The 15,812-nt window shown below is 55.0% G+C and overlaps 1 protein-coding gene across 6 annotated transcripts in view; it reads right to left on the bottom strand.

Annotated features, from left to right (window-relative positions):
- The window catches only part of LOC122386970 (catenin delta-2-like), an 81,255-nt gene that overhangs the window by 63,753 nt on the left and 1,690 nt on the right, over positions 1 to 15,812 (bottom strand). For 5 of the 6 annotated variants that reach the window (XM_043376741.1, XM_043376745.1, XM_043376743.1 and 2 more), the window contains exon 2: positions 5,433 to 5,513. In XM_043376741.1, coding sequence (XP_043232676.1) covers positions 5,433 to 5,501 — 69 coding nt within the window. In that variant the 5' untranslated portion in view covers positions 5,502 to 5,513. Of the gene's footprint in view, positions 1 to 5,432; positions 5,514 to 9,252; positions 9,435 to 15,812 lie in introns of those variants that run through there. The other variant, XM_043376742.1, reaches the window with a different exon arrangement.

Genomic DNA, 15,812 nt, shown 5'->3' with positions numbered 1-15,812 from the left:
AACCCGTCAGCCGGCGGCCACATGCAGCTGCGGAGGCGGGAGAGCATCAGAAGACGCAGACAAACTGACTAACCCGACAGACGGCTGGACCCACGCGAACAACATTTAACAGACGCGCCGACAGACAGCAGACGGGCGGCTGAGACTGCCGACAGACGGCACCGGGCAGACAGACGGCAGACAGACGGGCAGACGGCCCGACAGACGGCAGACAGACGGCAGACACCACGGCAACAAGACCAGCTGGCCGCTCACCGCCGACCACCGGAGTCGAACGGACGAGTTACAGAAACTGCACAGCTCCGCCGCCAGCGCCGGCGGCGGGCAGGTCGACAGTAGACACCAGAGCCCAGTCATCAGACAGCCCGGCTGTCGGGCCGGCACACGGTCGGCCGGCGGCCGCGGCGGCCACCGGGGAAATCGACGGGCTCGTCGGCGGCGGCACTTTGGAGCGCGCCGGGCGGCCGCTATCGCCGGCCAATTTGGGCCAATGTGGACCGAGCAGTACAGGGGCCGGCAAGACACAGCGCTCCAACGGAACACACACAAAAAAAAGGATACATCAGGCGTCTCCACTCAAACCAGCGACGAAAAACAAAGGAGCTCATAGGAAAGATCAGATCCATGAATCACCGTGTCCATAATTTCCACCTGAGCTGGCGAGTGAAACATCGGCTCGTTGGTGGATGAACGACCCGCCAAAGCGTGAAGGCGACTGTTCGTGCGAGCGCTGGCACCGGCGGACCAGCCGTGCCCAGTGCCTTCCAGTCCGACCCGAGGGTCTCCGGGGACGGAGCAGGTCGTCACGCAGCCGTCCGAGCCGTCACGCCCCGTCCGCGCGCCGTCACGGCGCCCATTGTGGCGCTGTGCACCGGTCGGACACCGCGCGGCGCCCGTGGTGACGTCTGGTGCGGACCCCGCGCGGCGCCCGTGGTGACGTCTGGTGCGGACCCCGCGCGGCGCCCGTGGTGACGTCTGGTGCGGACCCCGCGCGGCGCCGTGGTGACGTCTGGTGCGGACCCCGCGCGGCGCCCGTGGTGACGACTGGTGCGGACCCCGCGCGGTGTCGTGGTGACGGCTGGTGCGGACCCCGCGCGGCGCCCGGTTACTGACGTGACCGACCGACACACACTCACAATACACCTGCCGCTGCCACTGAGTGACGGCTCGGTCCGCGCTGGCCGGTACTACACGTACCGGTGCTGAACTCGGGCTGGGCGCCGCACTGAACCAGACCGCCGGCACGGACGGCCACTGATCTGAGCCCCACCTGACCCCGGTCAGACCGAGTGACCGGTGGTGTGCGGACGGACAGGCCAGACGGTGTTCGGTCTATCCGCACCTGGGTAAGTGGATTGCCACTTGTTTACCAGGCTAAAAACAGTACTGACTCACTGCGAACTCGGGGGCAATGAGCTAACGACTGAAGCTGAGAAACAACGCAGAAATGAAACGACGCGGTCATTCACGGAGGAGGCAGGGCAAAGGCGAACTTAAATCAATAGAAGTTTTAAGGGCACGAGAGGGCTTTTAAGGAATGAACAGTGAGTTGTGAATAGCGGAACAATACCCAACAGCGCGGCAGCAGTGTCCGAGAACTTAAATTTCGCCTAAATCAAGCATTCTGCCTAAAATATCACCATTTTAATTCAAACGATTAAACGCGTTCCCCAAGATAAATTCCAGAACAATACTGGCATTGATGCACCGAATGTCTTCCACATGGCATGATAGAGCCATGTCGCGCGACGGGCCGATCTGGAATTGAACTGCAGCACGCTCCATGAAATGGAATTGATGGCCCGGCATTCTTCTATAAAAAGCACCCAACGGTCGCAGCCGACGGTCGTAGATCCGACACAGGCCGTAAACAGAAGGGCGGCCGGCCCGAGCCCGGCATCCAGAGACCGCCCGTCTACCGAGCGCCGCCAAATCGCCCGTCCACTCAGCGCCAACACATCGCCCGTCCACTCAGCGCCAACAATTCGCCCGTCCACTCAGCGCCAACACATCGCCCGTCCACTCGCGCCAACACATCGTCCGTCCACTCAGCGTCGACATATCGTCCGTCCACTCAGCGCCAACACATCGTCCGTCCACTCAGCGTCGACACATCGCCCGTCCACTCAGCGCTGACACATCGTCCGTCCGTCCGCTGAGCGGCGACACATCGTCCGTCTACTGAGCGGCGACACTTCGCCCGCACACTGGGCCGGGGGCCCGGAAAAGTGCTAGAAATTATCTGTGATTGAGTTGTTGATCTCAGTGACAGGCAAACATGCTAAAAACGACGTGGGGCTGCTTAACCCTCGCCGGACCTATTGTCGGACCCCCCCCCCCTCGGCCAGCCGAGGGGGGAGGGTTGGTACGACCCCTTTTCGCCGTTTCGCCCCTAATGGAGCTAGAGCCTCGCGGAAAAAACAAGCGTGTGCGCCGTTTCAAGACGAAACGATTGATACCCGATTTTAAGGTCCCAGGTCAACCGGTAACCTCTGAGGTGAAGTCAAAAAGCCCAAGGTAGGGTTTAGTTTTTGGTAAATAATTTCGCAAAAAAATGGCCGCAGAGCAGCGATTTTGGCACCATCGTGTTCGCCTGGCTCAGGCGCGTCGAATGGTATACTTTTTGTCCGGGTGAGGTCAACTTAAGGTGTTGACCTCGAGTCAAGGTCAGTTCAGAGCCCATCAGGCCACGAACTTAATCGAAGGAAGTCGTATTGCATATCATTCGATTCGGGAGGTCTCCCCGAGTCCATTGGTGGCTTTCCCGAGTCGCTGGCTCAATTTGATCATGAGTTATTGACGACAAACTCCTATGACCGTAGTGACGTCATAAATGACGTCACGGAAGGTCAAAAATGCAAAAGTAAAGCATCAGATCTTGCAAGGAGTGCATGAAATCACGATTCCGAGTGCTTGAGATAGTTTGAGATCATTTCATGCGCAAAAACAACAGTTTCCTTATTTCCCCATTGACTTTTATTGGTGAGGTCACGTGACCTCGAAGAGTAGAGGCCGCCGTCCACTGTGCGGAACGCGTGCGGTCCGTACGGAATTTAACACAGAACCCTATGGGCGCATCCGGTCCGTACGGAAATCGTGTGCGCTCCGTCCGGACCGCATCCGAACGGCAATCAGCTGTTGATTTTCCGTCAGCTCTCCGCATGCGTTTCGGATGCGGTTGCTACGGAGACGGAAGAGTGATGTCCGACGCGTTGAACTTTTCTGCGGAAAACGCATCCGGAACGTCCGGAACAGACGTGGGTTGGGGCCGTATCGGAGGCAAACATTGTGAATTGTACGAAGAATTGGAACTCGATCATCATGAAGTAAGTAAAAATTATTTCCTTAGGATGGCAAGAGTATTCGCTGCTGGTTACTTGCAATATTTTATTTGGTAATAAGTGATAGGAAACATTTATTAGCTCTCCGCATCCGGACCGCATCCGGACCGGATGCGGCCAGCGTGCGGAGACATTCCGGACGGACTCCGGACGGAATTCCGTCGCAGTGGACGGCGGCCTTAGCAGGCATTAGCAAAAATTGCGAGTAGGGCATGACAGAAAGATGATTAGTGGTTTGTATGGCATGGTCATTTTTAGCGGCTCGAAATAACATTTCTCAAAAAGTCTGACTAAAAAGTAAGTTGTTGTTGATTATCACTGACTTGTGTTTGAGGGTTAATAACGACTGAATTTTTTAGTTTGGGCCAAAATTTTTAACAGCATTGTGTGCGTTGATCAATTCTGAGCTCAGGGACATATATTCTATTCTGATTATACGCGTTTGTATTTCAAAACTTCCAGCTTTTTAAAGAGCGCCGGGCCTTCAGTAGAGCGGCGAGGTGACAATTGCCCCTACATCATGTGGTTTACTTGCGCATATCTCGAAAAGTAGCAGGGAAAAGCAGCAAAGCACCTATATGGAACGAAAGATGAGTAATCAGAGGCTAGTATAAAATGTTCATTTTTAGCTGCTCGAAATCACATTTTTATAAAAGTCTAATTAAAAAATTAGATATGATTTTTAATTACGTCTTGCAGCTGCTTGCAAAAAGCTAGCTTATCTTGCAGAAAAGCGATGCAATATGTAAGAATGATGTTGGCACAGTGAACAACAGTGCCCTAAACTAGTCTGTGAGGAAATTTCGTTCAAAACGACGATTGGTCAGCTAATAAATTACCACTGAAGATCATCATGAAAATCGGTAAATGTGGTGGCCACTAGAGAGTCTAAATTGTCTTGTGTTTGGTGACAACTGACGACCTCAATTTTGACCTTAGGGAAAAACTGGCATCGGAATCGTATTCTTCGATCAATTTGGGATTAAATGATACCTATTTTGTTCATATTGCGGAGAGTCAGTTTGGGGGAATTTCTAGCGCTTTTTCGGGCTGCCGGCCTACAGTGGCCCGTCCACTCAGCGCCGACGCATCGCCCGTCCACTGAGCGGCGACACATGGTCTGTCCGTCCGCTGAGCGACCGGTATCGTCCGTACAATGCGCGCCGACACATCGCCCGTCCGCAGACCAACACCAGCAAATCGAACAGCGCAGCGCCGGGGCTGTTTCAATGTCACGGGGACTGCCGGCGGTGTCCCGACCAGCCGAGGCGCGCGGCAGACTCCGAGCCTCCGAGATGAGGAACGCTGCAGTGGACAACTATGGAAGGACCAGTCCACTGAAACATGTCCCACTCGACCCCCAGCGTTGTGTGACTGTGAGCCGTTCAGATCACATCCACCAAAGCGAGGGCACGGCCTCCGCATTAGAGTAGATGGGCCGCAAAACACCAACACGGCGAGTCAGCGCTCTGGGTTTCCCGCACTCCCTGCATTCTTTAGCCGCTGTCGGGCTTATTCCTCGGTGGTGTCATTTCCGCTACTGAGGCCGCCAGCCAGCGCCAGGTGACACACAGGTAAGGTGGCAGCGCTCGGCCGCGTCAGTGGACTCAGGAGGGCAATCCTGTGTGCTGGCTGCTGTTCCGCCCTGCCAACTACATAAAGCGGCTGCTAGGCGCTAGGGCTGATACTGCTCAGACACAGGCTTTCCGACAGTTCTCGGCCCCTCCCCCCCCCCCCTCCCTCCCCAGCCCGCAAAATTCACTGACCAAAGAATTCAGAGGAATGACCTACCACTAGTTGTAACTTGACGTCAAACCTCGTATATATCGATCATCGCCAGGCCTTCCGCGTATCGGGTTTCCAGCGCAGAACAGGCTGGCCCTCAATGATACGACAAGACTAGCACTGACACACAACGACTCCTACACAGCAGGCAATGACAACAAGACACTAACGTCGCGTGATGGCAACGGTGGCACTGGCACACCGACACCACTGGTGGATGAGTGACAGTGAGACGCACCGATCGCCCCGTGGTGACCCGTGACTCCGTTCCCGGCTGGGCCGGACCGGTGGGGGTGACAGACTGACCTGTTCGATCCTCTGCTGTATGGTGCAAGCTCCGGCCGACGGACTGTCCTCCGGGTCAAACGTCGGCATCCCGCACACGGTCTGAAAACACACAGCCAGATATCAGAAAATGACCCTTACTGAGCCGAGTCGGTGAGCTCGAGACAACCGGCCCGAATGTGCATCGAAACTGAGGGGAACACACACAAAAGGCAAGAGCATCCTTCTTGAGCACTGATCGAGGCCTACATAAATGTGTTTAATAAAAAAAATATTGGCTTGATAATTATCCACTAAGGCAGTCAATATCACCTAAATGTGTCCAATCAATGGTTTGGGGAGGGGGAGGTGAAAGGCACGGCTTTGTGTGGATGCTATACAGGAAAAGACGAACGTGATAACGAGACACTGAAAAACGCCGCACGAGCTCTCCTCAACTGCATGTTGGACAACGCCTGATGACATTCCATTCAGCGTTCCAAAGCGGATTATGCTCCATATACGCCGCAGACTGAGATTACTATCCCGCAACAGCGAAGACCATCCTAGGCTAAACACACAAATATCCAACACCATGAGCTTATTTTACAAATAGAGAAAGCATGCCTTCAAGGCTTCAGAGTTCAGGACACAAAAAAGACACGCCACAGATAACTTTTTTATGTGGCCGTTTAACATGGTCGAACGCATACCTGGACCTGCACTCTGCAGGCTGTCAAATAGGCCAATACAACAGTTTTAAGAATAGTAACAAAGTACATAGTATCCGAGCGATAAATGGTTTAAATTGTTTGGAGGTCTGCCAGCACAGAGTTCCGTGCCGCGTCTCACACTGTGAGACCTCAGACGCTAGCTGGAAGCACGCGCAGACAGCCGGTGAGTCGCCGACAGCAGACATCAACCAGCAAACCCCGCACAGCCGCAGTCCAAAACGTGGACTGACCCGAGCTTCGAGCCTCGTCCCGTCCAGAGGGACTGACCCGAGCTCCGAGCCTCGTCCCGTTCAGAGGGACTGTCAGACGGTCCAGACAGCAGAGCAGGGCGCCTATCCCGACTGTCAGTCGCCCTGTGGACACGGCCCCGCCCGGCCACTCCTTCCGTCCTGCCGGCCAGCCGCCGCGCCGGTCCGGCAGGTCGCGTGCCGGCCGGTCCCCGTTGCGGTCTGGCGATAGCACAACGGCGAGCAGATCTGATCAGCCGGGCGCGTTTGGCACGCCACTGGGACCAGTAGCCGTCGGACGGCATCGAATCACACGCGTCCGACCGGCAGACCTGGGAGAGCGGCCGCAGTCGCCGCCCGGCGCTCCCGTTCCGGCGCGGCGCGAACGGACCGCTCAGGTGGGTGGGTTATCAATTACCGGTCAGGGCACGGCGTGCACATGTGAATGTCGAGGTGTGAAAAGGGCGATACATCGACCTCTGTCCATTCTGTGGGGACACAAATAATTCAGCTGCCTGATAGGTAGGTAAGTGCTGAGTCCGGTACCGCGCTAATCATACAGGTCTGAGTCAGCGCAGCATGACACGGGGGCGCCTACAAACACTGGCAGCTGCGTGTCACCAGTCACTCACCCCCACCCCCACCGACCCCGACCGCCCCAGTCACGTGACAGCCGCCAGCATAGCGTGTCAGTCAGGTGACAAACCCATCAGCGCGTCGCCAGAGCCACGTGACACACCCGTTATTTGTCGCCGGAGTTCACCCATTAGGTAGCGATCTCGGATCCGGTTAGGCCTGTCTCCCAGCCCTCACGGATCCCCAGTGCCCGTTTCAGAGTGTGATCGGCGCTGGAAATCGGCGCGCGGTGAGGAGGGCGAACACTGAAATCAGCAGCAGTGATCTCAGGATCATCCAGTACAGTCGCACCAAAATGAACTCCGGGATGAGCCGCCCACGAAGGCGCCGGCGCACAAATACAAACACTAGCACTGGTCAACAATAAATAAATACAAAGGTAGGTGGTTGAGTGTTCGCGTGAACATACAAACGCGTTCCGCAAGAGTTCCTCAGTTGTCAGAGTTCAGCAGCGTGCGGATAAGTCACGGTGCGACCTCTACACGTCCGTGACCGAAATCAGAGCGACGGCGGACACAGGAATCCCCGGCTCACTCCGCCGCGTGAACCTCCCAGACGACCGCCTCCCTCCGAGCACTGCGCGCGTCTCAATGGACCTCCAATTTTCTCTGACGGCTCTTTAGACCTGCATGGCTGAACAGAGGCGACACTCAATCAGAAATAGGGTGGCGATGTCCCAGCGGAGCCGAAATAACTCGGCCGTCGCGGAAATAGCGTGTCGGCAGCCGGCCAGCTCGGCACGGCTGCGCCACACCCGGACACGACAAAGTTTTCATCCTCAGAGTCTGTCCAACTTGTAACCGTCGTCGCCGGGGCACCGAATACAAAGAGCAGCTGAGCAGCTCAACGGAAGCAGTCCCACACGAACGAACGCCTGAAATATTCCACCTACGACTACCAGAAACAGCAGGAGCTGGCGCATCAATCTCAGGCTGCTGGCATAGCAACTGCCTAGTTAACAAAAATCTCCTGTATGCACAAAGTTTGAAAACGCAGCATCTGAGAGGCCGATAACCCTCGACGAACAGACCGTCTGCTGGGCTCATCATGCCCAGCCCGTTCAATGTGTCTGTCACAGAGACCGGGACCCCTCACGGCGGGTCGACCCCCGCGGGCTCCCGCTCCCTCAGAGCTGAGGGAGCACCGGAGCGGCACTGGCCTCAGAGGGAGCACGGAGCGGCGCTGGTCTCAGAGGGAGCACGGAGCGGCGCTGGTCTCAGAGGGAGCACGGAGCGGCGCTGGCCTCAGAGGGAGCGGCCGAGGCGCCGGGGGCGGCAGAAAAGCGGGCGATACACGCGCCGCGGAACCGCGCGTCGAGTGCCGGCCGCGTCTGGACGCCAGTCGCGAAGTTCCGACCCCGCTGTACTGCTGGGGCCGCCCAGTTCTGACACCGCTGTACTCCTGGGCCGTCCAGTCCCAGACCCGCTGTACTGCTGGGGCCGCCCAGTTCCCACCCCGCTGTACTGCTGGGCCGTCCGGTCCCAGGCCCGCTGTACTACAGGGGACCAGACTCTCGCGTCTCGTCACGGAGGCCGCTCTGACGAGACGGAGTGCGTCGAGATGCGGGCGCCGAGCAAACTTCGAGACGGCAGATGGAGAGAAACGCAGGCTGGAGTTGGCAGAGGCGGTCTTCAGGACATACTGAACAGTTTGAAATATTGAAAGTTAGTCGATCTACGATGTCGAATGGGAATGTGAATATGGGTAACGTTCGTGATGAAATACCTTACCTGCACGTTAGCTCAAGGCAACACAGCATTTGTATAAATCAAATAGTTAAACCACCGTTGCAAACACTGCATCCAGTCACCGTATCCTGGAAGCAGACTGTATGATATGTGATCTACGCGTTTAACTCGCGCACAATTGCAGCAGCATTTTCGGCGGTTAGTGCCGGTGGGCCGTCCCTCACTCCACCACGGCCGGGTGAGCGCCGCACCGCAGCGGTCCGGCGCGGAGCGGGCGGACGTGTGCCCGCAAACCGACCGGTCCGGATACGAGTGGAGACCTCGTATATCGGTCAGAGCGGCCTGGCTGGCACCGGCCGCCGCGCGACCCACACCAGCACTGGGACTGACGTCCTCACTGCACACAATCGACACTGTATTTCAATTAGTCAGACATCCCCGCATTAATGCGGGGATGTAAGCCGCATTACTACGGTTTACTAAAAATAACCTGTCTCAAAAGCCTCCACACGTGTGGCGTTTCCGCAAACAGTGTGATGACGACTCGAATAGGTGTCTGACAGAATCTAGTGCTCACCTATGCTCCATGAGAGGATAACTCTGTCCCAGCTGCACCATGGATCAGTGGTGTGCGGAGACCGCACCGGGGTCACCATCCCGCCGTCGCACCGATGGTGATCGACAGTGTGAGGTCACTGGACCGTCACTGAGGTCACTGGACCGCCGCCGAAAGGTCACTTTGACCACACACTCACTGCAAACTCACTGCAAATCGCTCGCCGGCCACCAACTATACACTATCACCACACGAAGGTAAGCTCGATCAAAACACTACCGTGATCACAGTGCCTCACAACAGAGGCGCTGCACGGATCAAAGCCGCAGCCGCACTCTCTTTGGCCACAGCCGGCGCCCGGCTGCCGTCGGCACCGACGCGCCCCCGTCGCCGGTCCGCCGGTCACGGGCCGGCGCCGGCAGGAGCGGCACGGCGCGGTCGGCCCGGCGCGCCTCTGCACCGGCTGCCGGCCGGGCTGTGAGCAGTCGCCTCCTCAGCACACCCCGACACGGCCGGATTCAGCCAACTGCGCCGCCGCCGGCGCGCATCTCGCCGCAGCTCGCCGTGGCTAGCTCAGCAGCCGGCAATCAGCGGCGGAACACACGCAGTCCCCAGCGCACCGGGCAGGGCGCGCACATGGAATCGCCAACCAGCACCGGCAGCGGTTGCACTTTCGGGGAAAAAAAACACTGCACGGAAGGCTCCTTGGGAAAGTAATCCAACCCAAGGAAAACCCAGCGCTTCATTACGGTGGTGAGACAGTTCATCCTTCTGGAGTATCTCAGTGTGACGCAGAGTCAGAGACCACCCGACGCCCAGGAGGATGGGCCGCTCTCCACAGTGGCCCGGGGTAGCCGCGCGGCCGGTACCCGCGCCCGCAGCCTTCCGCGCCGCCGCACCTGTCGGGCCGGGCCGCGCCGCCAGGTGCGCTACTTGGCTGAATCCCGGCCGGCGGCACTGTTCAGTGGACAGCTCTGGCCGGCAGAGAGGCGGCCACCTTCTCAGACGGCCCAGAGCCGGCCCCGCCCGCTCCGATCCAGGGCGGCGGTGACGCCCCCGCCCCCGGCGCCGTGCAGGTCACCCGTACCTGGCCGACCCGTGAGTCACCGCCGCCCGCCGCGGTTTAAAGGTGACGGCGCGCCGGCGTCCGGCGGCATTCCAGCCGACTGCGACCGGAAGTGGCTGCTTCCTGGCGCCGGGAGGGGAGGCGCCCGGCCCGGGGACAGCGGGCCACGCGACTGTCGCCGCCCCGTCACGTCCCTGTCACCGAGACACATGGGCGTGGCACGCTCGGCCGACCGGCACCCGCTGGTGAGGCACCGTGACGTCTGTCCCGCCACAGGGACAGGTCAGGGCACACCTGTCCTACCAGCGGGACTGAGCATGGTACAGACACAGAGCACGCTGTCCTATGGGGGCCGGCTGGCTGGCAGACTGATCCATTTGTGGGGGGGGGGGGGGGGGGCTGGGCGGCCGACGGCACTGGTCACCGGACCACCAAATGGACCACCGGACCGCCGGATGGACCAAAGGGCCGCCGGATGGACCAACGGACCACCGGATGGACCAACGGACCACGATGCACCCCTAGAGTGGAGACTCCAAGAACCGTTAGCTGTCGCAGAACTGGATTTCAGGGTGAGCTGACATCGTCCACATTTACACAGCCATATTTAGACAGTCCACGGATCCACGGGCTTAAGTAAGACCACCGCATCACACCAGCTACAAAGTGTGCAACTGAGCCGAGCTGGTTGACGGAACGTGACAAGGGGTCATCGTATACCAGCCCGCGATGAACGGAGATGAATAAACGTTGAATACAAGCAATCATCAAAAAACGCAGCCTGAAGCGTATACCTCCTCTCATGATCCCAAGAGTCCGCAGGGGCAGGCATTGCATTATCGAGCCTTTGTATCAACCGGTTGCCATGAAATCCCCTGCCGCTGCCATCACTGGCAGGTCGGCCGCCTCACACCCCCAACCAATTGCGACAACAGACACAGGCGTAAAACCATTTCCGACCGCCAGCCGGCCGCACGCGAGCGCACCTCCGCGTGCAGTAGCGCCTCAGTTGGAAGGCGAACACGGCACGCGAGCGCGTTCCACTGCGACGATAGTGTCTGCCCGGTCTGAACTCGGGCCGTCGTCCCGCTGGTGGGCCACAGACAGCGCTGCACCACCGGTGCTATAGCGTCCACGGCCACGTCCCGACACCGGCCGCGCGGCCAACGGCACGGCCACGACACGAGACGCGGCCAACGGCACGGCCACGACACGAGACGCGGCCAACGGCACGGCCACGACACGAGAGACGGACAACGGCACGGCCACGACACGAGACGCGGCCAACGGCACGGCCACGACACGAGAGACGGCCAACGGCACGGCCACGACACGAGACGCGGCCAACAGCACGGCCACGACACGAGACGCGGCGGGACTGGTCCGGACACCGCGGCGGACCACGCACGCACCGACCCGGCCTCTGTGATATCTGGGCGAGCACGCAGCTCGCCCACCCGGACCGCGTCGGCACCCGACGGTGGCAGCACGCGTGTGTACGAACGGCTAGAACGCCTGCACGCGAGGCGGCGGCGCGCCGAGATACCCATCTACATGTACAGCGTGCAGTAGACGGGTTTGGACTACTGTGCTAGCCAGCTTCCACTGCGCTACTGCCGTGACCGGAGCACCGTCCTCGCAGCCATGCTAGGCCTTCCTTCAGCTCACCGGAGCATTCGTTCTAACATCTGTATCTGGCACGAGGGGCAGTGTTCGCGACTCTCGTGTCCCGATCATGTGGTCGCATGATATTTCTGTTGGGAGGACCAACTCAAACTGGAGCAAGACAGCTTGTCAACTTCATCATCATTTGGGTGCCAATTCGGGGGAGGTGGCCTGAGGGCCATACTGCAAAGCATGGCTTGTAGGTCGACGAGGCGCACTGGCCCAAGTTCAAAATCCACACCAACCCTTTAGAAAGAGCCGGAAAATCCGCAACAAAGCCGAATGAGAGTACAAAAAAAAACACCGAACCAAAAAAATGACCAGTTTACATCCACACTGACCTCAATTAGAGAAATGAGCCGCAAACCTGCCCTCTCAGTAGTATGGAAACGAAACGAGAAATACGCACCACACAACTCAAACAAAAAGCATGTCACCCCAATACAAGAGCTATATCCAGTACGTGCTCTTGTAGGTATACCCTGGCGATTCTTCCAGGGTCAGGGTGAAAAATGATTATTGTTCGATGTTCTATGGTTGCCCCAATGGTGTCGACACCGCCATTTAGCTAAACGGCTTGGCAACACATACCCAGTTATACAAACAAAGATGACTATGAACAACTTAATGTGGAATCACCCCATGCTTGCATTTTCGGCGTCTTTCGTTGGGTCAAAGGAAGGGTGCCACCTTTTGGACACAACGCAGTTTTTACAAGATTAGCCTCACATGAACCTAAAAACCGGCTTCACTTACCTATGCTCGAGACGGTCAGCATTGAATCCGCACGTGAAGTTATCATTTGCGAGTTTTGCTGCCAGCATTCGGGCAGGCAAAAATCTTCAGCACTATTTCCTCGTCGTGTTAAGGGTATTTTATAAAACATGAAATCAGCAAAGGTATGTATAAAAGTTATACTTTTGAAGCATGTTTTATCATTTTGAAAGGGTATATTTTTTCTTTATGGTATACACTTAAGTTTTAAAATTTTAATTGGGAAGTTTTTCTAGTAAGTTGCATGAAGGGTGAAGGGTTCCATAGATCTCTTAAGCATTGTAAAGGAAAAACCTTTACTCGACTTATTTGATGTTCTTTTGACGTATCTTACTTAGTTCAACTTACTTACTACAACTTAGTTCAAATCATGTTATCTTCTTCCTTTTTATTTGTTCATCTTTTTGTCTCAGTTGCGCCATCAATGCAAATGGCAGAATGATATGTTGCCATGACAACAGGATATGCCAGCCGTCCTAGCTGCCACATCAAACGACCTTGAGTTGTAGTGGTGATATAAACAACGATCTTTTTTTTTTGGCCAACGTATTAAATGCAATGTTTCGGTTTTTTGTATATTGTGGACGCGCTAACCACGTCTAAAAATTCAAATAAGTAAAATAGATTCATAGAACAAAAATTTCGGAAGGTGGCACCCTTCCTTCAACAGCTGTATCGTAGTTCGTACAGTCTGTCTTAAAAGTACCGCGCAAAGTGACGGTGGATCCATCAAGCCTGACCGAGGAAGGGCCTGCTATAGTTTGAAAGTCACCGAACCAATTGACCTGGGGAATGGACGAGGATGCCAAATGCTTCGGTGACCCAAATTTAGCAGGCCCTTCCTCGGTCAGGCTTGAGGGATCCACCGTCACTTTGCGCGGTACGTTTAAGACAGACTGTTCAACAAATCAAATCTGATCGGCAGGTCATTCACAGCAGATTTGACTATTTGCCCGTGGCAAAGTAGTCCCCTAGGCCTGCCATTAGCTATGTCAATGTGATGTGCATCTCATTTACGAATGCTGCAGAATGCAACAACCTCATATTCTTTCGATGAACTTATTACCTGTGTCCAACATACACAACAAATCATTCGTAATTGACTACTTGAAGCGATGATCTAGCTTTGCCACCGGCCGTGCATATCTCGAATCCCTCTCGATGAACGCGCTCATCTCTCTCACTCTATCACCTCGCAAAGCTGAGTGATGCGTTTTGTGTTGTAGGTAACAGTGCAAACTTGGGGGCGTGATTATAAGCTGACCGGCGCTGGAATAGTCCGTTCTGACCACAGCACACTCAATTAACCCGCGCCCTGGTGGGGTCTGTTTATAACGCGACCTGGTGGGGGGGCTATTTTTTGCCCCCCCCCCCTCGTATCTCCGAAACTACTGGACGGATCCGCAAAATTCAAACGGCGTTTGAAAGGCCTGTCAAATTTGTCGAGGGAAACCAAATTTTATTGACCTCGGGGTCACCAATGACGTCATAGGTCAGGTCAAAGATGAAATGTTTCACCGTTCACGGGTCTTCTAGGGAATGCCCTCTAACACCAAGAAAAACGCATTTTGTCGAGAATCAGCGATAGGGCGTCAGTTGCCTAGTAGATATGTTGCTATAAGAGGTCACTAACAATACCAGGTCAGGTCACAGGTCAGGTCACCAAGGGTCACAGGTCAGGTCACATGAACCCAACTTTACTAAGGTTGTGTGATGCATGTTTTATGGCCAATTTTTCATTTCCAACTCAATGGTGTTGGTTATAAGACTATCAGGTACGGCTTGGGTCACTTTCTGGTGAAGGTCAGGTCAAAGTCAGGTCAAGGTCAGGCCAAGGTCAGGCCAAAAAAAGTCAAATTTTAAAGTTGATAGTTTTGCATAAAATGGGTATCGATTCGATGCAGCTCGTCACGGGTAATGGTGGTCTTTGTTTTGCGCTACGGGGTCTAGAATTGCTAAAAATTAAGTTTGAAAATTTGACGTCATCAATTTTGAACAGTTTTTTCGCTATAACTTCGCCAAAAAAAAAGAGGTATCAATCTCAAATTTGGTATGTGGATGGAAAGCGGTAAGGACTATCACATATATTCCGGTTTTTGCAAAATTCAAAAAACCTTTTGGATTTTTCGACTATTATATCCAAAAAATCTATTTTTTATTTTTGGGGATCAAAATCCAAAAATTTCAAAAATCCGAGATAGCAGTTTTGTAGCCCTGTCAATTCTACAGCTCTTATGTCTTTATCATTTTTCTGTATTTGCAAAGCTATAGGCCTGACAGCTCTTCCCGCGAAACCTTTTTTTGGGTCAAAAACGGCAGAACATGACGTCACTCTGACGTCATTTCCGGCCAACCTATCATAGCCTTTGGAAAAAAAATTTTGGTCACAATGTGTAAAATTGATGTCCGGGAGGGTACTGAAAGTTTGGTGACGATCGGCGCAGCGGTTCTGGAGATATATCGAAAAGTCTGGAGGGGGGCAAAAAATAGCCCCCCCCCCCCCCACCAGGTCGCGGGTTCAAGGCAAGAGCACACTGGTCCAAGCTCCAACAATGTTTTCTTTGATTTACCTCATCTATCTCGTCTGGTCTGTCATGTCCATTGCTAAGCCAATTCCGCGCTGCACTACACATCCCTACCGCACCAAGCCAAAATCCGCACTGCACCAAATCTGAACCAGCCAAACAAGCCCGCACAGATGAGATCTCGTTGAAATTGCCATACTTTGCAGACTGGCCTGAGGGCACTTCAGTAGGTGGAACTATGGTCATGAGTACCCAAATATAGGAACGTTCCCATTTTTGGGAACGGAGTTCCCAAATATGGGAACGGGCGTTCCCATTTATGAGAACGGAAGGTAATTTTTCGGTCGTTCGCCCACTAAAACTCATTAGTGCATCACGTCTCCAAAAAGTGCACGCTAATTTAAGTATCTACTAAGTCTCTATAAAATTATCTTTTATCTGACCGTTGAACAAGGAAATTGACCGTCGAATGATATTTTTAATGATTTTTTGAAATGACGGAATGGTGAAAACATGGGTAATACTACATTTAACATGCAATTTTAAGGAAA

Source organism: Amphibalanus amphitrite, unplaced genomic scaffold, assembly GCF_019059575.1.
Source record: "Amphibalanus amphitrite isolate SeventyFive unplaced genomic scaffold, NRLGWU_Aamphi_draft 000268F_arrow, whole genome shotgun sequence".
NCBI lineage: Eukaryota > Metazoa > Arthropoda > Thecostraca > Balanomorpha > Balanidae > Amphibalanus > Amphibalanus amphitrite.
This window is presented reverse-complemented; position numbering and strand designations above follow the sequence as displayed.